This window comes from Sus scrofa, chromosome 2 (genome assembly GCF_054392235.1).
Source record: "Sus scrofa isolate SSC_HxYL_T2T_F1_AM1 chromosome 2, Sscrofa_HxYL_maternal_Yorkshire_Landrace_v2.0, whole genome shotgun sequence".
Classification (NCBI taxonomy): Eukaryota; Metazoa; Chordata; class Mammalia; order Artiodactyla; family Suidae; genus Sus; species Sus scrofa.
Genome location: NC_139384.1, coordinates 1,328,049 through 1,351,065, shown reverse-complemented (window position 1 = coordinate 1,351,065; position 23,017 = coordinate 1,328,049). Strand labels below are relative to the sequence as shown.

Below are 23,017 nucleotides of genomic sequence, written 5' to 3'. Positions count from 1 at the left end.
TTTCCCGCCACTGACATCTGTAACCTGCTCACGTCACGGGTCTAAACTGCCCCTGTGGTGGCTCAAGTTTGTTTTCCCACTGCCACGGTCACAGTCACTCAGGTTCTCTTCGCCGTGAACTGACTTCCACTTTCCTGCTCACGTGCTTGCTTTCCTAATGGTCTCCGAAAATTTCTCATGCAGCTCTCCTTGGTGTCTAAGAGGGATTTGTTCCAGGAGCCTGTAGAGACAACAATCCAGGGTTGCTTATGTCCCTTATATAACACAGTGAAGAGTTTGCATATAACTTGTGCACATGTTTCTGTACACTTCAAAAAACTCTGCATTTTAAAAAAATACCTAATACAGTGCAAATGCTATGTACGTACTTGTGAATACGACGTCAGTTCTACATGAGTAGCAGCTGGCATGCAGCAAAGGCAAGTTTTGCCTCTGAGGACCTCTTGGAAATTTTTTCAAGTGTTTTCAAGACTCATGTGTGGAGGGCCAACGGTACACACGGAATACTAATTCTTCATCAGTGATGTGTCTTACAAATATCTCCTCCCAAGAGACGGCTTGCATTTTCACGTGTGGCGACTTCTGATGCAGAGGAGTTTAATTTTTAAAAGATTGTATTCTGGTTGAATTTGATGCATCTTTTCTTTTATGATGTGTGGTGTGTATGCCTGGTTTAAGAACTTTTCCACGATAGAAGAGCGTTCTAATTCCTCTTCTAGTTTTTTTTTTTTTTTTTCCTGAAAATCTAATTATCCTCATTTTCAGGTTTCGGTCTTTAAACGACTGTGAATTGATTCGGTGGATGTGAAGGAGGACAGCACTTTGATTTGATTTTACCCTCAGTGGATACGCAGCTGTTTCAGCTGTAAAAGAATGTCGCCCAAGTTCTACCTACAACACGCCCTGAAAGGAATTCAGCACAAAGATCAGGAATGAGGCCCTCTGTGTTCTGGGAAAACAGGCAGAACAGGCCCTCAGATGGGTAGATGTTTTCAGGAGAAAATTTATGAACCCGGATTCTTGCTCTTCCCATACTTAGAAAAGCACTAAAATCATTAACCGAGATACCTGCTCCTCGTGACCAGCAGCAACTTTCCACTGAGCCGTGGGCTTGATTACACGTATCCCTTCACCCAAATCGTGTACATACACGATATACCCCACACCTCTTTGGAGCAGTTCCTCAGCACTGTCTGGGGGGCTGTCTCCCAGACCAGCGTCGTTAGTAAGACCCCAATAAAAGGGACACTCCCAGCGCTCAAGCTGTGCATCTTCACGGCAGCCCACCCAGTCCACTCTTTCCCCTGCTATTCCTGGCACCTTGTCTGCCCCCCACATCCAGCCCCCCCGGGTGTGGGGCTTCACTCTCCTTTCTGTGTCCATCTAGGAGCTCACATCCCAGCGGCTTAGACGCTGGCTCACGCGGGAGGGTGGCGGGTAGGACAGATCCCCAACGTCTGTCTGTCTTCCAATACTCAGGCCCCTTTCCTTCCATGGGAATTTTAGAATCAGTGTCAGTTTGCATGTGAACCCATATTAGAGTGGGTGAGTGGCCTGAATTCGCGGATTGGTTCAGAGAGAATTCGCAGCCTCCTGTGGGGCACCGTTACCTCTCCAGTGATGTATGTAGATCTTCCACCAGCGTTTTCAATAAAAGGATGTTGTGCTCTCTAGTTATCTTGCCTCCCTCTCGTTAGATTTATTCTTATCATAGGTTTTTTTACGTTTCTGTTGTAAATGGCATCTTTGAGCACGTCTCCTCACTTTCTTTCTCGTGCTCACACGCACCCGTCCTCCCTCTTATTAATTCTACAGGTTGAGAACTGCAGATTTTTCTGGGTTTCCTTATAGGCAATTATTCGGTTGGGAATAAAGGCAGTTTCTTTTAAGGGGCTAGTAGGCAAGAGACCAGGGAAGCTGACAAACCTTTACTCTTGATCTGAAAGATAACTTTCTAACCTTTCCCTCTTGGGATGACGCTTGCTGGAGGATTTTGAAAGATGCCTTTCTCAGGTGGAGAAACATGCCTTCTAGTCTCTGCTCACTAAGAATTCGTGGACTCTGTTCTGTGTCATCCAATCCCCCACCTTTAAACTCTGTGTCATGAATCACCGCTCCACGCGGTTTTCTAACAGGAAACTCCTTTGCACTAGATAGAACCCCCCGCCCCCAAAGAGTCCTGATGGGGGAACTTAAAAATCTTAGTATTTGGCGGGAGGGAGATGTTTAGTGGCTGGCTCAACATCTTTGAATGAACTGTCTGTTCAAGTTTCATACTTGAATGCAGTAATCCGCTTCCCCTGGACCCTGGGCCTCTTATCTGGCTTTCCCGAGCTTGCCGTGGCGTTGTCTGGGCTGCACCCTTACGGCTAATTCCATCTCTGCCGCAGTCCGGTGTTCTCTTTCCATTTCAAGGCAGCTAGCGCCTCCTCCCTTTCCTACCTGGTTTTCATGCCAGATGTCGGACTGTTTCAACATCCTTTTGAAGAACCAATTTTTCACTTTGCTCCTCTCCCCTGTTAATTGCGGCTTCCTTTATGTCATCGTCTAATTCTCTTTTCCTAAGTACCCCGTGCTCCTCTTTCCCTCTGTTTTAGGTTTCTGTTCTTTTTCTACCACTCATCCTTCCTCTTCTTCCTCTTTTGTCTTCTCCTCCTCCGCTGCTTCCTTCTTCTCCTCCTCCTTCTCCTTCTCTTTCTCCCTCTTCTTCTTTTTGGCTGTGCCATGCCACGCAGAAGGTCCTGGGGCCGAGGATTCAGCCCGTGACCTGCGCCACAGCAGTGACGACGCTGGCTCTTAACCGCCCGCCCGCCAAGGAAGTCCTCCTCTCACTTCGTGAATCGGATGTTCAACGTGCTAGCAACCTGCCCCTTCCCCTTTCTGATGTGCGCGTTCGGGCCCCGGAGTTTCCCTGAGGTCTTGGGGCCTGAGTTCGGCCTGTGATGACGTGTTACCCCTCGGCGGCGCCTCCCGCCTCCCACCCCGGTCTCCGCCGAGGTCCCTCAACCACCTCGGGCTGAGAAGCTCCCTGCCTTGGGTCCCGGCGGGGCGGCAGAGGGCTGACCATGGGCTGGGACAGTCCTACGCGAGTTTGAAACTTGCTCTAGATCCGCATCTCCGTGCAGCCTCTTCTGCGATGCTTCTCACGCACCCTCTAGTTTGGAGGCGCCACGTTCTCCCGTCAGCCTGACGGCTCTGTTGGAGTCTCAAGTGTCTGTCCCGCTGCCTTTGTCTCTCCTGACCGACCTGTGACCACGAGACTTGCTCGAAAGTCGCCCAGACCTGCTCACTCCCTGCGTCTCCCCCGGTTGAGATTCAGCTCCCCTTGCCCCGCATCTGCCCCATCCTGATGGGAGAATCCCCCCCCACGTGTGCTCACGGCCTCTCCCCAGGGTGGCTTTCATCCCGACGGCTCCGTGCGGAGGGGCGGTGCTGGGAGCCACAGACCCCACCATCCGTTACGTGAGGGGTGCATCCTGGAACCCCTGCAGGAAAGCGTGTGCGCTGGGCTCAGAGTATTTACACCAACTGCAAACAGCTGTGCCACACGGGGTGGGGTGCAGGCATCTGTATGGATGTTTGTGGGGTGGGGGTATGTGAGAGGGCACAGGCCCTTGCGGCGTGGGGTGCCCACCGTGTGTGCGCATGTGCCGTCGGGGTCCGTGACCTTGTTGTCGCCCCCCCCCAACCGTGGCAGACCAAACGGGGCTGGTCCCTACCTCCCCCCAGCTCTGCCGAGCCCTCCCGGGGGGCGGCTGCCGACTCGGGCGGCTTCCTCTGTGGATACTTGGCTGTGCGAGGCTCTATGTCTTGATCCAATTTTTGTGATTTATATTTTCCGTAATTCTGTTTGGTCAGGACTTGCAGACTTGCTACAGAGCGAGCACTGTGTTCTGGTATAATATAGAAAGAGCAGTCTGTGTGTGCTGGGCGGCTCTCTGGAACGTGCTTGTCCGCCCCTTTCCTGGGGCTGCGTGCACCCCTCCTGCTTCTGCCCCATTTCGGGGGGACGATTGTAAAGTGTCCCACTGTGCCTGGGCCTCCTCCCGGGCCCCCTGCAAAGGCCAAGCTCTTCTGCCCAAGCCGGCTTCAGAGCCGACCCGGGGCGGGGGCTGCTCCTGGGAGCCTCGACCCCGGCCAAGGTGGAGGGCTGAGTGGCATGTGGGCTTGTTGGATGGGGGCAGAAGGTTCGAGGGGTGAAAAGTTCCAGCGACAGAAGGGGAAGCCGCACGCAGAGCCGGCGGGGAGCCGGGGCCTGGCACCCGTGGCCCAGTAGAGCCACAGCCCGGGAGTCTCTGGACCTGACCCCCGGATGGGCGCCCAGTGGCCCCCGGGCTCCCAAGCTGCAGAGCAGCCACCGTGATGCTTCTGCCCTCGGGCAGCCGTCAGAGCCCCTCCCACCCAATGAGCCAGCACACATGTGGTAGAGGGGAGTCTGGTAGCTTTATTCACAGACCCCAGAAGGTGGGGAGCGAGGATAGAGACGCAGGGCTGCCGGGGCCAGATGCCACCGTGTGGGTCTCTGCCTCTGGGAATCTCTTCAGCCACGTTACTTCCACCTTCCGCCAACCTTGCCCTTGGGCGTCGTCCCGGCCTTCTTGCTGCTGTAAATGGGAAGCGAGTCGGTCTTGAGCCGGAGGCTGTCCGGGATCCTGGCCCCAAGGCCTTTGAACCTGAGTGGGCTGTGGGGAGGGCGAAGGCCCGGCCCCAGAAGCCCCGGCACACCCAGCTCCCATCCAGCAGCCATGACTCACCTGTACCTGCCCAACCGGGCTCGGGTGGCTTAGTGCCCAGGCAGTTAGTAAGCTTAAGGAGGGGCTGGGGGGGCCTGGTCCCCCCACCCCTACCCCACTGGGCGCAGGCGGCAGCGAGACCGCAGGACCTGAGCCTGCCAGCCGGCCGGGAAACCACCCTGAAGGCAGCTCTCTTCCCAGCTACTTTGTCTCGTGTCTGCTGCAGGGGAAGCTGGGCAGGGGGCTATTCTGGGCCCTTCCTCCAGGTCGTCAGTCCCAGCCCAATGGACTCGGGGCCCAGGAGGCCTCTATCCTGCTCTGGAGTTTCAGCCCCTTGGCCACTGGTTAGAATGGAGCCCTAAGAGGTGGTGGCTTCAGGAGCCTGCCCTGCCTCTGAGGCCCTGTGCAGGCCAGTGAGCCAGGCAAGAGCTGGGTGCAGAGTTAGGGTGAGGGGCTCAGAGCTCTCTTGGGACAATTTTGGGCTGGAAAGGGCCCTGCAGCTCCCCAGGCCTGGTGCGGGGGGCCATGGCCTACGTCCCTCAGCAGGAGCCAGCTGAGGCCCTGCCAGCCACACACACACACCCACACACGCATGCACACACGCATGCACACACACACAACTGACTGAATAGCCTGCTCCCAAAGGGGCCTGCAGAAACTCCTGCCCTGCACAGCGGAGCCCAGGAGGAGGGTGTCCCCTTCGCCAGCCCCGACTACCCTCCACGGAGGGTGTGCCAGCCCAGCCCACCAGGCTCGGAGACAAATTCCCAGAGCGGGTGGCCCCTGGGCACAGGCTCTCCGGGCCTCTTCCAGCAGCTGCTGCAGGGAGCCCCGGGGACCCTCAGAGGGCAGCCTACGGCAGACCCTTCGCTGCCCTGAGGAACAGTGATGTTCACCCAGTGATGTCACAGGGGCTGGGGACAAAACCCCGCCTCCCGACTCCTCTCCCTGGTCCCCTTTGACGTGACATGGTGCTGGGACGTCCAGGAACCAAGACTGGCTTTGCTAGGCCACTCTAAAGGCAGCGCTGGCGCCCTCGCAGAGGCCCCCCCACCCCTCGAAACCTGCCGTCCTCCTGGGCTCTGGGCGGGGGTGAAAGGAGGCTGCGGGTCCAGGGCTGCAGGGCCCCCACACGCTGGCCCACGCGGCCGGCCGGTTAGTCTGGTTACTGCTCTGCTGAGGGCCGGCTGCCACCGGCACAGGCTAAGGTCGCCGGGCCCCTGGTGGGGTGGTGGCGGCCGACCCTTGGGGCCTTGTGCCCTGCACAGAGCAAGGGACACGGGGCTACTCACTGCTTCTGGGCCTGGTCGATGCGGCTTCTGAGGTTGATGATCTGCAAACGACACAGACGACTTACCTGCCGCGACCGCGCAGGACCAGGCTGGGTGGCGGGCGGCCTCCCGCGCCGCCGGCCCCTCAGCAGCCTTGGCGGGCTCGGTCCTCTTACTGTGTCCCGGATCCTCCGGGCACGTCCTCTGACTCCCTCGTGGTGGCCTGAGCCTGAGACCTGGGCTATGACACACAGCAGCCCTGGAGCTGGCCACTTACCTTCCTGCCTGCGCGGGGTGTGGGGCAGGGGGCACGGCGGAGGGGAGGCTTAGTACTCAGAGCCCCTGCCTCTGGTGGCCCCTGAGCTCAGAGCCCGCAGCCTCTGGCTCCCTGGCCCAGCTGCTCCCGCCTGCTGCCTGCCGGGGAGGCCAGGGAAGGCCAGGCCTGGCCCTCGCTGCCCACAAGGACAGCAGGTCAGCCTCAGAAGTCGCCGGCTGCGGGCAGGGGGGAGGAGGCGGGCGGGAGGAGAGGAGGGGGCCTCCGTGGGCTCCGTGCCCCCGGCCGCCGACACCCGCAACGACCCAGGTGTTCGCCATGCGAGAGGCCCACCGTGCGTGAACACTCAAGCCCGGTCCACGGTGGACTCTGGCTACTTACAACTTGGCTAGCATCTCCACTCTGGCCCGGACGTTCATGATCTAGAAAGACCAAGACGGTTACGGGGCTGGTGGGTGAGGCGGAGGCTCAGACGCCCTGGCCTGCACTGCGCTAGCCTGGGCCGGGGCCCTGCTGGGTCCCCTAACTCCCGGGGACCCTCCGGGGGCCGTGCACGGGTGTGTCAGGAGGCGGCGCGCCCTTGGCTCAACCCATGGACACAATGGGGACGTCTGGCTCTGGGCCGTCAGGCGGCTTAGGGGGCCGGCCCTCCCAGGGCGCAACCGGCAGAGAGCAGTCCTGCCAGCTGTGTGGCCCTGCTGGCCGGCGGGTGCCCCTGGCGGCAGCCAGTCCTCCCTCAGTTACGGGAAATGGAGATGCAGAAGGACCAGGCAACTCGCCCTCGGGCCCCTGAGGAGGCATCAGGATTCACGCGGCTGTCGCACTGCTTGCCAGCACCCTCCGACTCGCTGGCCCGTAGGGGAAGCTGGAGGAGGCGCCCTGGGAGCAGACGGTCCCTCCCCAGGGACCCTGGAGCAGCAGGAAGCGTGGGCACCAAGCCTTTGTGGGCACCACACCTTTGCGTTGGCAAGGCAGGAGCGGGCCGGGTTTCAACAGGCCGATGAGTCCCCAGGACTGGCACCCACACCCCCAGGCTGGGGAGGACCCCCAGGGACAGAGTCTGCCCAGGGCTCTCGGACATCCCCGGCGCCCACCCCAGAGTGGGCATGGCCGGGGTGGGTGGGCAGAGCGGGCTCTGGGGAGGAACTTAGGGCCACTGGGTGGGTTCAGGACTCACACGGGCCTTCTAGGGCCCTGAGGACACTGGCCCGTGGCGCCCTCCCGCCGGCCCCAGGGCGGGGCTGAGGGGGAGGCCAGCCTGGAGGAGGCCCCGGCATGTTCCCGGCAGGCGGTGGGGGTCCCAGGGGCCTGGGGTGGGGGACCCCGCTGGCAGGCGAGGCAGGAGGTGCCCCACTCACGTCGTATTTCTGGCGCTTCAGCTTCTCCCCGTACTCGAACTTGTCAATCTCCAGCTGGTACAGGGCGTCCCAGAGCTCCTTGGCCTTGTCCCTGGGGCCACAGGGGAGGTTGGGGGACGGGCCCAGAAGCAGCCAGCGCCCCCCCCCGGGGGGGGGCGGGGGCCTCACCTCAGCTTGTCCTCACTGAGGTGGTCGATGTTGAGGGGCTTCCTCCGCTCGGCCAGCACCTTCTTCTTCATCTCCCGGGCCGTCTGCTTCTTGCCTCGCTTCTGATCGGCCTGAGGGGACACAGCGGAGGGCGTCGCGCCAGCAGCCTGGGCCGTGGGGGGGCGGGGGGCCCGCAGCCCGCGCTCACCTTGGCCAGGTAGCTGCTGTAGTTGGCGCCCATGGAGGACAGCGCCTTCTTTTTCTTCAGGTCGTCCTCCGCCCTTCTCTTGGCTTCCTCCTCCTCCCGCCGGGCCTTCTCCTCCTGTGGAGACCCCCCCCCCCGCCCCCGCGAGGCCTCAGGGATGCCCTGTCCCCTTCGGGGCCTGCCGGGCTTTGGCCCCTTCTGGAGGGTCCACGTCCTGGTTGGGTCTGCCCTCCCGCAGGGGTTCTGAGGGCCTGGGGCCCCGAGCCTGTGGCCCTGGGGACTGGCCAAGGTCAAGGGAGGGTCAGGAGAGGGAGGCCTGGGCCCCTGGAGTTTCTGGGGCTCAGGGTGGGGGGGTGGGCGCCGGCCTCACCGCCAGCCTGTTCTGGCGCTCCCGCTCCTTCTCAGCCCGGATCCTCTGCTGCTCGGCTCTCTCGGCACGGCGCTTCTCCTGTGGAGAGGGGGGGAAGCGGGTCAGCCTGGCCTTGCCAAGCCTGGCTGCCCCTACCAGTGCCCAGCAGCGCCCCCTCACCCAGGACTAGGGACTCACGATTCTCTCCTTGAGAGCGACCAGCTCCTCTTCCTCCTTCTTCCGAGCCTCGAAGTGGCTGTCGATGAGGGCCTGCAGCTCCATAAGGTCCTTATTCTGGCGCTTCTTCTGGATGTCCTGTGGGGGTGGGGGGACAGGCCCATCAAGCCCACCCTTCCTCTTGAACCCATTCCTCCTCAGGCTGCTGGCCCGCCTGTGCACCAGCAGGGAGCCCTCAGTTGAGTTGCTGCCTTTCTGGGGGCCAGGGGCTGCCTACTTCCTCAGCAGAAGGGCAGGAATGGCCCCCTAACCCCGGCCCTGGGTGAGTCCAGGCCATGCACAGCCCTGAGGTCGGTCGTCAGCACCCCTGGGATAGACCGGCTCTGATGTGGCCTTGTTGTCGTGCTCAGAGAAGCCCCACATGGGCCGGGCAGAGAAGAAACTGGGGGGCGAGACTGTGTCTTGAACATGGGTGAGTGGGTGAGTGGAGAAAGGGGGGGAGGAACAAAGTGAGGGGTGATGGATGGAGAAAAGGGTGCCTGTGTGGATGGATGGATGGATGGATGGATGGGTGGGTGGGTGGATGGATGGGTGGATGGGTGGGTGGATGGATGGATGGACAGATGGGTGGGTGGATGGATGGGTGGGTAGATGGATGGGTGGGTAGATGGGTGGGTGGATGGATGGGTGGGTGGATGGATGGTTGGATAGGGTGGATAAGCAGGTGGAGAGAGGAAAACACAGAGGGTGGGTGCACAGATGGGTGGGTGGGTAGGTGGGTGGAGGAAAGCAGGGGTGCACGATGAGTGGGTGGGTATCTGGATGAGGGGTGGAGAGACAGGCGGAATGAATGGGGGAGGAGGGAGACAGATATCATTACTGGAGGAGCCCCCTGTGGTCCAGGAATGAATGAAAGCAGAATGCCTGGAACCAGGAAGCCCCAGCTTGGGCTGCTCTGGAGGGGGCAGCCCTCTCAGGCTTAGTCTGGGGCCTGAAGGCGGGGGGCTGGGGGGAGACCGCATAGGCCTGGGTCCCGTCAACTCACATCAAAGTCGACTTTCTCCCCTTCCGGGATCTTAGGAGCAGTGAGTCTGAAGCAGAGAGAGAGAGAGAGGCTCATGAGTGGGGGCACATGGGGATCCCACCGGGAGGGCTGGCCTGACCCCACCTGGCCTGGCCCTGAGCTGGCCCTCCAACCCTCTCGCCCTGGCACCAGTCTGAGAGTACATGGCCTGAACTTTGTTCCTGTCAGATGCATGACCCACTGTCCCCAAAGTGGCTTGACACCAGGAGAAGGTGTCAACCTCTTAGCACCCCTCTGTCTTGCAACTTCTGGACCTCACGAGGGCTGTTGCCCACCCATCTGTCCAGGAAGGGTAGCCTTGCCTTCCATCTCCGACAAATAAACACATGTGGCCAGGTCACACCAGAAGGCAGGGGGGTGACCGCAGGCCCCCCAGGGCCTTTGGCCTCTGCGGGCAGGAACAGCCATCTCGGATGACACTTTGCATTTCCCTGGCTCTGCTTTGATCTTTCTTTCTGGGGACCCAGAGGAAGGGGGCTGCACAGAGAGCAGCGTGAAGAAGAAACGAGACCCCTCCACCACCACCCCGCCGCCGCCGCCCATCTGGCTACAACAGCCACGGTCCCGCGCCCTCCCTCAGGACATCCCAGATGGAGCAAAGAGTTAAATCAACAACAACAATGTCTTAGAACAAGAAGAAAGCGGAGTTGAACGTGGACCAGGATGCTGGCGCGGGAAAGGGTTTTCTAAGCTCGGAAGGTCCTGAGCAGGGAGCGATGCGGCCAGATGACTCCATGCAAATGAAAAACTTATGTATGTGGAAAAAGGCACAACGTGAAGGGGGGAGAAAACCAGACTAGAAAAATATTTTCAGCAAATACAGAGAAGACTTATATCCTTATGCAAACCGATGATTAAAAAAACACAGAGACGCCTCCGCCGTTAGATAAATGGGCAAAGGGCATAAACCAGCAGCCCCCAGGAAGAAAGACCGGCAGTCAACACACGCGGGAAAGGCTCCCAAGCCATCAAAGGAATGCGAAGGCAAACAAGCCAGCGAGGCCATTTCTCATCCCTCTGTCAGTGGCCGCGATGTGCAGGCACGTCGCGGTCCCCGGCCATGCGGTGTGGAGACCGCGCTGGCGGCCCTCGTGGAAGCCGTTTGGCAGAGGCTGTCAAAAACCCTTAAGAATGCTCCCACTCTTTGACCCAGTAATTCCAGTTCTGGGAACGCGGCCTAAGGAAATAACCCGAAAGGCAGAAAATGCTTTCCACCAAGCATTATTTATGACAGTAAAATATTGGGGGGAGCCTTAATATCCTGCACTAGAGGAATGGTTAGGAAAATTAGGGTTTGTCCGATTGATGGAATATTATGTGGCCATTCAAAATATTTAAGAAGACTATGTAAAAACATGGAAAAATACTTAGGAACAGCGCTGCATTTCAAAAAAGCAGAATTCAAGGCTGTATAGACAGTACGATGTTTGAAAAACAGCTCAGCGTTTCAATCTTTTTTTTTTTTCTTTTTTTTTTTTTTCCGAGCCCTATGCATGGAAAAAGGGTAGGAAGAAATAAGCCTTTTTATTTCTCTCTACTCTTTTCCGCAGTCTGGCTGGCGGGGTGGGGGAGTTAGAGATGACTTTTTTTTTTTTTTTTTTTTGGTTGGACTTTTATGTATTTTCCAAATTTTCTTTAATGAGGTGTTTTATTTTCATAATGAAAACACAAACATTTTTTTTAAACTAGAAAATATCTTGTGACCCGGCAGCTTTCTTTAAAATTGCTGAAAAATAAAGTCCCGGAGTCGGAAGGTGCTGGCTAACCCTCCGTCTATTTCCAGGCTTCTTCTGAGAATCCCTAGCGCTTCCCTCCGAGGGGGCGAAGCTGGACGTGCGCTGATGAGGCGTCTGGCTCTGTGGAGCTGAGGCAGCGCGAATGCCCCCTCCCCCGGGGGTGGGGGGGCCCTGTGCTGGAACTCATCAGAAACAGAAAAGGCGGGACAGTCGGAATATGGCAAAAAAAATCCCTCAGGGAGTTCCCGTCGTGGCGCAGTGGTTAACGAATCCGACTAGGAACCATGAGGTTGCGGGTTCGGTCCCTGCCCTTGCTCAGTGGGTTAAGGATATGGCATGGCCGTGAGCTATGGTGTAGGTCGCAGATGCAGCTTGGATCTGGTGTTGCTGTGGCTGTGGTGTCGGCTGGCGGCTACAGCTCGGATTAGACCCCTAGCCTGGGAACCTCCATATGCCACAGAAGCAGCCCAAGAAAAGGCAAAAAGACGAAAAAAAAAAAAAAAATCCCTCACTTCCTCCTGAGTGGGTCAGATGAGGGAATGGGGCCCTTTGGAACTCCTGGGGGCTCAGATGCCCTGGCACCGGGAAGGATCGAGGCTCGGGTCAAGGTTCTGTTCTGAAGTGGGTTTCGGGGTGAGACCCTCCCTCCCGTGGCCCCACTCCCACCTGTTTCGCACAGAGGGCCTGGGGGCTCCCTGGGCCTCCCTCTCTCTGCCCCGTCTCCCCACCTTCCCAACGTCCTTTCTCCACCCTTGGCCTCCTCCTGCAGGAAGCCCTCCTGGCCTGCACTGGATGGGCTGGGGCGGAGCCATGCCTGCCTGGACCCCAGAGTCATCTCTGTGCAGCCCCGGGGTAAAGCAGCAGGTGGTCTCTGACCCCACCTGGGGGGCTCTGGCTGCCCCTGTCACCCCATCGCACCACGTGCCTCATCAGAAGCTGGACTCTTGAACACCACAGCGAGGAGTGAGAAACGGCCGCTGTTTTGCAGGGGTCTGGGTCCCCGGGACCAACATGCTGCCTTCCTGTGGGGAGTGGTTCCCCCGGTGGACCCCACCCATTGAGACTGCCCTCTCAGTGTCTCCAAGCGTGGACTCCAGGCCTTGCCCTCTCACCCAGCGCCCGCCTGCCCACCAGGCATCCAGCCTTGCCCCCAGCCCATACTTACTTGGGTCTCGGCTTCTCCTCTGGGCAGCACAGCGCCGACATGGGGAGGGGAGAGGGGAGAGAGGCCAGGTGAGACGCCCGCTCCGGCCAGGATGGCCGCCTGCCCCTCCAGCGGAGCCCACCACCCACCCCTTCCCACCTGCCAGGGGCAAGAGGGTCTTGTCTGTGCTCCGGCCCACATGGGGACAGGGGCCAGGAGGAAATGGAGACCAGAAGTCCAGCAGCCTCAGGGCCAAGGGGCAGGAGAGGAGGGAGGGGCAAAGACTGGGGCAGGGGAGTGTCCCCCTGCCCACTGACCCCCCCCGCCCCGGCGTCAGGCAGAAGCTGGGAGCGGGCAGTGCCAAGACCCACCGCGGAGCCTGCGCGAAGCAGCAAGGCCTGGGCCTTGGAGGCCTTGTGCGGGAGATGAGGAGGACAGACAGATGGACGGGCGGCCACGGGAGAGGGATGAGAGCCCTGGAGACAGACCCCGGCAGGCCGGCCCTCTCATCTCAGGACGGTCCGGACACGGCCTGGAGCACTGCGAGCGGCCAGGGGCCCGGCCTTACCTGCCTCGTCCTCCTCCTCCTCCTCCTCCGCGTCTTCGGGGCATAAGCACACATGCAAGAGAAAAGCCAGCGAGGCTGCAGGGGAGCGTTGGGGGCGCGAGATGGGGCCACGGATGTGGGGCTGGGCGGGGGCCACCAGCCGAGGGACGCAGCTCGACCCCTCCTCCCCTGGCCGAGGGATGGCCGGGAAGCCACTGGGGACCCCAGCTGAAGGCCAGAGGATTTCTGTCTGGGGAGGAACTGGAGGGGCTGCGGGACCTGGAGGCCCCCCGGGGCTGGGGAGCCAGGAGGGCCTGTGGGTGCTAGTGGCGGGCTTCTTCAAGGCTTCCCCTGGGAGCAGGCAGTTCTGGGGACCTGAGACAGGGCTGGCCGATGACAGGTGGCCTGCGCAGGCTGCAGCTTCAGACCCGAGACCCCGCCCGCCTGGGCCAAGCGGGCCTCCCCTCTTGTGGGGGCTGCTCCCTCTGACTCTCCCAGCCTTCCTGGGCCCTGGACACAGCCCAGGGTGTGCAGCAGGCCTGGCAGTGCCTCGGCCCATCCCTCAGTGCCTGCTTGGGGCCCTGTGGTGGCGACGACAGGGCCGTCCACGTGCGAGGCCCTCGGCCGGTCTGAACCACGAGCGCCCCCACCCACCCTTGGGCTCACCCCAGGCCATCGGGGTGGGGAGGGCTCTTGGCAGGGTCTCCCCTCTGTCCTAAGCACCCCCCAACAAGGGCTGCTTGGGTTTCAGGGGGGCCGGCCAGCTCCCCGGCACATGGTGGGGGCAGTCTGTGTGGGAGATGGAGGGGTGGGCGCTGTGGGCGTAGGTGCCCAGGAAGAGCGGGGGCAGGGCGGGGGCAGCGCCGCGGGCACAGGGGCCATGCGGTGAAGCTCCCGCAGGCAGCAGGCAAGTGGGCAGTGGCCTGGCATCCCCACCCTGTCTGCCTGTCTATCTGTCTGTCTGTCGGCCTCAGGGCTGGATCCAGGGCCACCTAAAACCCTGGCCCGGACTCAGGTTCCTGTGAGGCCCGGTCCCCGGCGTCCACCCAGCACGTCCCTTCGGGCGAGACCAAAGTGGCCTCACTGAGGCCAGTGAAGGGGGGTCCTCTGGGGGCCACGCTCGGGATTCAGGCCCAGCCCCGAGGCCCCCCTGAAGCCCCTCAAGGCATGTGGATGCGAGGCCCTGACTGGAGCCTACAGCTCCCCCCCGCCCCAGAATGGCAGCAGCCCCGCTGTGCTGCGCGGAGGGCAGGCCCGCCGGGGGCGCCGCACGCTTGGGTGTGGCCGGCTCCAGCCCAGGCACGGGGGATTGCCCGGACCTGACAGAGTGCTGGTTGGCACGCAAGGCCCCTGGCTGTTCCGGGTCCCTGACGTGCCCACCTGGGCCTCAGCCTGACGCTCTGCTTCACCCCACTGGCCTCTCCAGCCCCCTCCTTCCCCCTCCCCCCACCCACTGGCTTTCTGGGGCAGAGAGGGGGCCACCCGCCCTGCCTCTGCTCTGCTCTCCACCCCGCCCTGCTGGATCCAGAGGGTCCCAGTGGACCCCAGCACAGCCTCCCAAGGCCTGCACCCTTCTCGGGCTCTACTCGACTCTGCAATTAGCCTCAAGGCTGGTGACCCTGTCTTCTGCCGGGAGCCCAGGAAGGGCCTTGTCCCCTCGTTCTGAGTGCACGGCCCATACCCTGAGCCAGACTCCAGGCCTTTGCTGTCCCCAGACTGTCCCTAGCCGGTCCCCACCCTGTCCCTAACCTGTCCCTAGCTGGTCCCCACCCTGTTCCTAACCTGTCCCAGCCTGTCCCTAACCTGTCCAAGCCTGTCCCCACCCTGTCTCTAACCTGTCCCAGCCTGTCCCTAACCTGTCCAAGCCTGTCCCTACCCTGTCTCTAACCTGTCCCAGCCTGTCCCTAACCTGTCTCCAGCCTGTCCCCAGCCTGTTCCTAACCTGTCCCTAGCTGGTCCCCACCCTGTCTCTAACCTGTCCCAGCCTGTCCCTAACCTGTCCCCATCCTATCCCCAACCCGTCCCTAGCCTGTCTCCAGCCTGTCCCCAGTCTGTCCCCAGCCTGTCCCCAGCCCACAGGAACAGCGGCGAGTCATGCCAGCTGGGAGCAGGAAGCAGCGGCGTTCAGGCCGTGGGACGGGGCTGGGGGCCCGCGTACCTTCTTGAACTTCCTCTGCAGAAGCAGCACCGTGGGGGGAGGGGGAGAGAGAACCAGCCGTGAACTTGGGGCTGAGATGGGGGAGGCAGCAGGCCAGCAGAACACGCCGTGAGTGGGTTACGCGGGCCCTCTTGTTCCTTCTCAGCCAGGCTGCGGCTCACACTCACACTCACCACGTGTGCACACGCGCCCACACGAGACTGAAGTCATGGCACATACCTGGTTCATGAACTTCATGGACTAAGGAGGGCCATGGAACAAGAGGCAATGCCCAGGTCAGAGGTCAAAGGAGAAGGGATCCGAGGTTAATGGAAACAGCAGGTCGCCACGGGCGGGTCAGTGGCCAGGCCGAGGGGTGGGCAGCGTGCGGGGAGTGAGCAAGACATGGTCAATGTCGGCCGGGGCAGCGTCCCCAGGCCTGTCCCTGCCTCGCACACAGGCTCTCCGGCCCAGGTCTTCCGTCCTGAGGCTCGTGCTGGTCTTGGGGCACCAGGGTCCTGCCTTCCTCTGCTGCCTCCCGCTTGCCGGCTTCTTTGCCCCCCTCCAGGACTCCACGTGGCCCGGCGGGGTGGCCCGCGGGGCCTGGAGGGACAGGGCCTGTAGCCCAGGACTCGTGGCCCAGCCCCAGAGTGGGGGACACGCTGGCTTCTCTTCCTGGCCTGCGACCCCGGGCGCCAGCCCTCAGCTGCTCCGACCGCTGCTCCGAGCCTGGCCTTCTCCCCTCCCGCCGTCTACCCGGACCCCACGGGGGCAAGCTGGGGGGGGACTGGGAGGTGACGAGGACTCAGCTGGGGGCTGACGGGCCTGGCTGGGAGCACAGGCTGCAGGGGCTGTTCCACCGTCGCCCCTCGATCCCCTGAGGTCTGGTCTGGGGCCCCACCCGACCCTGCCGAGGCGTCGAGCACCTCGGGGCTTTTACCCACCCTGGGGTGGACGGCTGGCTCAGCAATGTCCCTGGGGACAGCTGGGTCAACATCCAGTCCAGCAGCCCCCCACTGACCCCCTCCCTGTGCTGGGGGGTGGGGACCCCTATCTGCAGCCCAGCCCCCCACTGACCCCCTCCCTGTGCTGGGGGGTGGGGACCCCTATCTGCAGCCCAGCCCCTGTAGGGGTGGGTGCTGGCCCTCGAGGAGGCCCTCTCTGGTCAAGCATTGGCCACGGTTAGTGGGTTACGTTGGGGCCACATGGGGGGCCCCTTGGCTGGCTGGCACCCCACTGGCCCATCCTCCCCCACCCGGCGTGCCCAGCCAGCCCCGGGCCCCACATGGGCACCAGAAGTCCTGTGCCCTCATACCTTCTTCATGGACCTCATGGACTTCTGCAGGCGGGGGGGGCGCTGGGTGCGCGGGAGGCGGGAGGAGAGACAAGAGGTTAGTCTGGGAGCACGCACTGCACGTCCTTAGACGGGGTGGGGGCACGGGGCACCGGGAGGCTCTGTGGAGTCAGAGGGCTGGCCCGGGGTCCTGGGCCGGGGTCCCGGACCCCACTTACCTTCCTCCTGGGCCTCTTCTGAGGTGGCAGCCAAGGGAGCAGTAGGGAGGGAACGAAGACACACGTTAGGCTTAGAGGTTGGGGCTAGGAGTGGCAGGAAGGGGGCCCCTCGGGGGCAGAGGCAGCGGGCAGCCCAGGGACCAGGGGAGACTGGCCCTGCAGAGCCAGCCTGTAGGACCTGGGGCGGCTCGGGCCTGGGTGCTGCCTCTGCAGCAACTCGGCCAGGTCCTGGGGGCTCAGCCTGATGGAAGGCTCCCCTGACGGCAGGCTCTGTGCAGGGAGGGGCTCCCTAAGTCTGACTCTGAAGGTGACGGAGGTGAGGACAGAGGCCTTGTCCGTGGGTGACATAGAGGCCCAGCAGGAGGACATTGCGGGGACCCGCCCGGGCCACCACCTGCCCCAGGGAAGGGTGGCTCCTGGGACCAGATTTCCCGCCCCTCAGAAAGGAGTTATTCCACATTTTCAGCAGAAAGACATGTCTTGCTCACGTTGTTAGGGTAGCCAAGTGTTTTCAAAATATTGTCAAAACCTAGTGCTTAGAATGCCCCCAGGAGAGCCCTGCCGGCTGAGGTCTCCAGGCAGATGGCAGGGAACAGCCTGTGCCGCCTTCCAGGTAGGCTCCCACGCCTGCAGGCACGACCCCCAGCCTCCCACAGCCCCCAGGGGCCAGGGAGGGGCCTCCAGACCCCCGAGGGTGACAGCTCCAACAGGAAGGGGGAGGGGGTGAGGATGAGAGACACACAGACGCAAGATACGGAGAGACACAGAGACCCAGAGAGAGACAGAGACACAGAGAGAGACAGACAGAGACACAGAAAGGCAGAGACAGAGAGACTGAGAGACAGAGTGACAGAGAGAGGGAGACAGAGACACAGAGAGAGACAGACAGAGACACAGAGAGAGACAGAGACACAGAGAGCAAGAGACAGAGACACAGAAAGGCCGAGACAGAGAGACAGACAGAGAGAGACAGACAGATGCAGGCAGGGCTCACACACCCAATCTTGTTATTGATGAGGTGAGAGTTTTCACGCCCAAACCCCAGCTTACGACACACACCACTGGACACACGATGAGACTATTATGTATAAATGATACATAATAAGACAAAAGTGTTAGTGCGGGATTAGTGAGTGTTTTCTATTAATCGACTAACGAGGTGGACCGTTAGGGGTGATGGCAACGGATTAATGAGGAGGAGGTGGACGTTTATTGGCGAGCCCCGGGGGGGCCTGAGGCCTGGGGGGCCAGGCTGGACGTGCGGCGCGGGGTGGGGGAGGGTGGCTTGGGGGAGCCCTGGGGCACAAGGGCACTTTCGGGGGCAGCCACAGTTACCTTCCTCCTCGTACTCTTCTGCAAGGGGGTAGAACAGAGGGAGGAGCAGTTAGAGGCCCCAGGGGCAGCCCGGAAGGGAAGGAGGTGGCGCCCCATCCCAGGCCGGGAGGAAGAAGGGGTTCTGGCGGTGACACGGCTTGCGGGGAGGGCGCGGATGCCCAGGTCCTGCCATGGGGTGCACAGCCTGCTGCCAGGCTGGGTGGTGGAGGGCGGGTGCGGACGGTCCTGGGCTCGGGGACCCGTCCTCGGAGGAGGGGCGTGGGGCAGGAGCAGGAAGCTCATCTACGGAGGGGTCCGTCGGTTTGGATGCAGCTCCCAGCGGGCCCCCAGGAGAGGTGCTGGCAGCAGCGGGAGGGCCTCCCACCTGGGTTTGCTGCCCAGAGGCTGATGCAGAGACGGGGCCTTCACACTTACCCTCGACGTGTTCTCTGTGGGGGAGAGAGGGGGTTAGGGGCTTTCTCTCAGCGGCTCCTCTGGCCTCTGAGCACGGCTGAGGTCCGGGGGGCACGGTGCGGGGCGGGTACTCACACTTCCTCGTCCGACATGGTGGGTGGGTGGTCTCTGCGGGGAGGGGGGGAGACCAGGACAGACTCAGGAGCAGCCCTGGCCGGGGTGCGGGGGGGCGCTGGGCTGGGGGGTGCAGGCGCGTGGAGCTGGGCTGAGAGGGGCCGAGCGTGGACATGCCCGAGGGCCGGCTCTGGCCTTGGGTGGGCCCCGCCGTACAGGGGGCCTCCTCATCAGGCTGCCTCGTTTCCTCCACAGCTCCAGCCCCCACCAGCCCTCCTCGCCCCAGATCTGATCCCACTCGGCCCCCTCCCTGCCCTGGCTCCGGCCTGGGCCTTGGAAGCCGGGCCGGGAAGCTGGAAGGTCGAGGCGGGGCCGCCAGCCTCTCTAGAGCGTTCCCCAGGAGGGTCGTCCAGAAACACAGGCCGTCCAGGCCCCTCTGGACCCTGGAGCCGTCCTGCTGACGTTGCTCCAAGCCTCCGTCCTGGTGGTCTCTGCCCCTGGGCCTCGGGGCGGGGTGGGGGGAGGCTCGGGGCGGGGGTGGGGGGGGGCTTCCCTCCTCTGACGGAGGGTCTCCTGTGAGCACCCAGGTCCTCTTGTGGGGGTGCCCAGCGGCCCCCTCTGAAAAGGCTTCTTCCAGAATCCCAAGCGCACACGCGCCGTCCTCCCCCTCCCCCCACCCATCGGACGGTGGACGGAGCCCTAGCTCGGGGCGGGGTCTGGGCTGCTTCTCTGTGTGGTGCCCCCCGCGCCCCCGCCCCCCGTGCCCCTGCGAGGCGCTGGGCCCTGTGGATGCTCGCACTTTGTCGCCGTCTGTGGGGAAGCTCCGTGCCTGGGCCTGGCCGCACGCGTCCAGGCGTGGCTGACGCCGGGCCAGCGGCTCAGGCACTGCGATGCGTGAGCTGGCCACCGCGCCTGAGGCGGCCGGTGCCTGGGAAGGCTCCGAGCAGCTGCGTCAGAATGTGGGCCAGGGCTGGAAACGCAGAGCTCAGGACAAGAGGCTACAGCTCACTTGAAGACAATAGTTATGGCCCCTCCTGGGAGCTTTGCGTAAGAAAAACACAAGTTCATCACCTAAAGATGCATTCACGTCGCATTGCTAAGGTGGGAACAGTTTTCCGAAGCCTCTGTCAAGAATGTTAATTTTCCCAGAGCAATTTAAGCTCCGTGCAAAATTAAGCAACGGATCTCTGCTGACCCCTCCGGGAAGCCAAGCAGCCCGTTCCCATCCTAAACTCTCTCCCTGCGCCGCTGCTGCCCCCCCGCCCCAAGTTACAGCCTCCTGCTGGTCTGTAGTCGGGGTCTCCTGTCCCGTGCGTGGCCCAGACCCTCCTGGTGGGCCTGCCCCTGGACCCTGGCTCCCGACCCACCCCGCCCAGGCCACTCTCACTAGATGCCCCCCCCTCCCGCCCCACCCAGGCAGCCGGGGAGGGTCTGGAAGAGCCCAGGCCTCGCCCTCCCATGCCCACCTCTCCCCCTGGCAGGCCTGACACCTGTCAGCCGCCTTGAGAGGGGGTGGCCATGGCCTGAGTCCAGGGGTGGGTTATTTTTAAGGAGCCAGCAGCAGCTGAGGAGGCCAGGAATAGGCGCCGAAATCAGCCAAGACACCTCTGCCCAGAAATCCAAGACGGTGGCAGGGGGGCTGGGAGGGCAGCAGCCTGCTCAGGTCTCAGCCACCCCCTTCTCTCCCCTGCCCCCCCACCCCACAGGTCTCCTGCGCCCCTGAGCTTCCCTGTCTTGCCCCGTCTTCTGGGCCAGAGTCCAAGGGGGCACACGGGCGGCCCCCACACCCCAGGCAGGTGCCCCTTCCCTCCCCAAAGGAAAGCTGAAGCCCCTCTGGGTTCCTCTGCCCCCCAAGCCCTCAGTGCCCCCGCCTTCCATCCGTCCCTCATCGTCGTTGGGGAGGTGCCCTGGGTGGGCTCGGCTTGGGGGCAGGGAGGCATTTCAACAGCTGAGAAGGCCACCAGCTGTCCATTGAATGTTCTGCCCTCAGAGGTCACCACTCCTTGGGGACACTCCCCCCTCCCTTGCTTCCCAAGATGGGGGCGGGAGGCAGGGGGCCCGGTCGCTCTCTTGCCCTGGCCCCTGACGGCATTCCGTGACCCCGGCCCCTATCCCATCTGGCAGTGGCTCCTTGCCCGTCTCCTCCCAGGATGGTCATGGGCACCCAGGGCGGGCACCCTGGGAGCTGCCCAGGGAGGGCGCCCTGTCCTGTGATGTCAGATCCAGGGGCTCGGGCAGGGCGGGCGGGGCCTCCCGGGAGCACGTGCTTCTCCCGCCCAGGCAGAGGTGGGCTCCCCACCGCTCCTTCAGCCTTGCCCCCAGCCCAGGCCCCGTCCACTCTTGTCCTTGACCTCTAGACACCACCCCAAGTCTGCTGGGGTCCCAGCCACCCCTCCCCAGAGACCCGCTCCTGTGGGGGATCCGGCCAGCCCCATCTTAGTCTTTACAAATGGTGGCCTTGGAGGCAACGGCCCCGGGCGCCTGGGAGACGCGGACCGAGGCGCCCTCAATTTAGTCCAGTCCCAGGAAAAGGCCAAGCCAGCTACGGGGCCGCCTGCAGCGGGCGGCCTCAAAGCCCTGGGCAGTGCCCTTCCTGGCCTCCTCCCTCGCCTCTCTCCAGCCGTCTGCCATGGGACGGGCCTTCTCGTCCTGGGCCTTCCAGGGACCCCGCCTTCCTCCTCCGGGTCGGCGCTGGCCCTGTGTTCTGGCCTGGGGCAGCTGCTCCCACGTGCCAGGCATCACCCCACAATGCCAGCACCCCAGACCTTTGGGACCTGGGGTGGCTCCCTGGGTTCCCCAAGATGCTGTGCTTAGAGTGGAGAGGCGTGGCGTCCTGGAACAGGGTCCACCCTGGGACCCCGGGCCGCGCCCAGGCCAGCCCGCACACGGTGGGCCCCGGGGGCTGCTCGCAGCTGCACTGACCTGGGGCTGGTTCTGGAGAAACGGGCAGGAGCTCCCTGTGGACAGGACCGGCTCAGGCACTGCCCGCTCGGCCGCTCGCCCTCATGTTATAGTGACATTCGATCTTTGCTGGCAGCCCATTGGCCAGGGGCTGGATGGCTGGGCGCGTGGGGTGGGCAGAAGGGGGCCGTGCCATGAGGCCCCTTACCAAGTATAGGAATAGCAGAGGAGGAGGCCCAAGGAGGAGGATGGCTCGACGTGTCTGGAGGAGGCGAAGGCTGCCCTCCTCCCTGGGAAGTGTCAGCTGCTATTTTTAACGCCCCCCCCCCCCGACAGTGGGCACATCCCTGACAGGCTGAGGAGGGGCAGGGAGGTGTTGGGTGGCCCTGGGGGTGCAGCCCAGCTCTCTCCTTGGGCCTGGCTGGTGTGGGGTCCTCAGAGGCAGCTGCCCCCACCCCTCTGAGGGGGTCTGCCCAGGAAAGGGGTCCGCCCAGCCAGGCTGCATCCCACACCCCCCAGGGCCCCGGCCACCCATCAGAGGGAGCGGCCCCAGGTCGCCGAGACCCCCATGGAATGGAGAACCCTGCGAGTCCCAGCCAGGCCCTCTGAGTCCCACTTAGTAGCCAGACCTGGTTCCTGGGTGATGACGCTGGGACAGGAGCATAAACGAGCAAGAAAATTGAAAGCCAAGTCTGATGGCTGGATACCTGGCCTCCCCCCAGTGGAGCTGCTTCCAACACCAGGGGCCACACCTCTTCGGTCGGCCTGGGAGCTCCCTGTTTGGGGGTCCAGACCCTGCTGGCCTCTCTTGCCCCCAGGCAGGGTCCGAGTGCTGCCCACTGCCCACTGTGTGCCAGGGAGCTCAGTCTTTCTTTCCATAGGAATACAGGTGCCACCATCCAACCAGCAGACACCTCACCCAGGGCTTCCCATGGTCCCTGCGCTTCCAGGGAGGCCAGGAGCCCCTGCAGCCGCACCCTTTGGGTGAGGGAGACTGGGCAGCCCACACCATCCTCAGACCTGGAAGGTTCCAGGTGAGGTGCTGGCCGAGCATGGATAGTGGGTCCATGGACTGGCCTGATGCAGAGCCACAGCAGGTGGGCAGGGCGCAGGACAGGGGTCAGTCCTGGGGACTCTGGCGACTCCAGGCCCGGGTTATCGGAATGGCTGGCTCGCCCCCCAACCCCAGCTCCCCCTTCCCAGTCTCTGCGCCTGCTCTGGGCCCTCAGAAGCTTCTGGAAGGTTTCCCCTGGCACCTCGGCCAATTTCTACAGGTCAGAGATAAGGCCAGAGGGACCCCAGGTAGGCAGGGCGTGCCTGCCGTCACACAGCAGAGGAGGCAGGGCCCTGGGCAGGACAGAGCTCCCAGCCCGCCTCCCTGGGCTCCAGGCCGTTCCTGCCTTCCTGCACCTGTCCTCCCATCCTGGGCCTCGGTGGGGACAGGTCTGGGGGGGCCACATGCAACCCCGATCCTCGGCCAACTCTGACCAACTTCCTGTCCAGGGAAGTAGAGACACTTCTGAAAAGGGCCCCGAGCAGCACCTGGGCTGTCGCTCCTCTCGCGCTGTTGACGGAGGACCGCCCCCCACCCCCAGGCCCA

The 23,017-nt window shown here is 62.6% G+C and overlaps 1 protein-coding gene across 32 annotated transcripts; it reads right to left on the bottom strand.

The window, feature by feature from the left end:
* Nucleotides 1-4,424: 4,424 nt before the first annotated feature.
* TNNT3 (troponin T3, fast skeletal type) lies at nucleotides 4,425-21,499 on the bottom strand. Of its 32 annotated transcripts, none has more exons than XR_014836517.1 (18): nucleotides 21,439-21,499; nucleotides 18,538-18,570; nucleotides 18,424-18,437; nucleotides 18,010-18,027; nucleotides 16,675-16,692; nucleotides 16,478-16,519; nucleotides 15,403-15,423; nucleotides 15,184-15,198; nucleotides 13,047-13,079; nucleotides 12,500-12,518; nucleotides 9,560-9,605; nucleotides 8,536-8,652; nucleotides 8,359-8,436; nucleotides 7,992-8,105; nucleotides 7,805-7,914; nucleotides 7,637-7,727; nucleotides 6,026-6,700; nucleotides 4,425-4,604 (listed from the first exon to the last, which is right to left on the bottom strand). XR_014836517.1 is itself a non-coding variant. In XM_085009732.1 (18 exons), exons 2-18 carry the CDS (start codon nucleotides 18,552-18,554, stop codon nucleotides 4,550-4,552), a joined length of 849 nt encoding a protein of 282 aa, XP_084865858.1. In that variant the 5' UTR covers nucleotides 18,555-18,570; nucleotides 21,439-21,499; the 3' UTR covers nucleotides 4,425-4,549.
* Nucleotides 21,500-23,017: the final 1,518 nt, after the last annotated feature.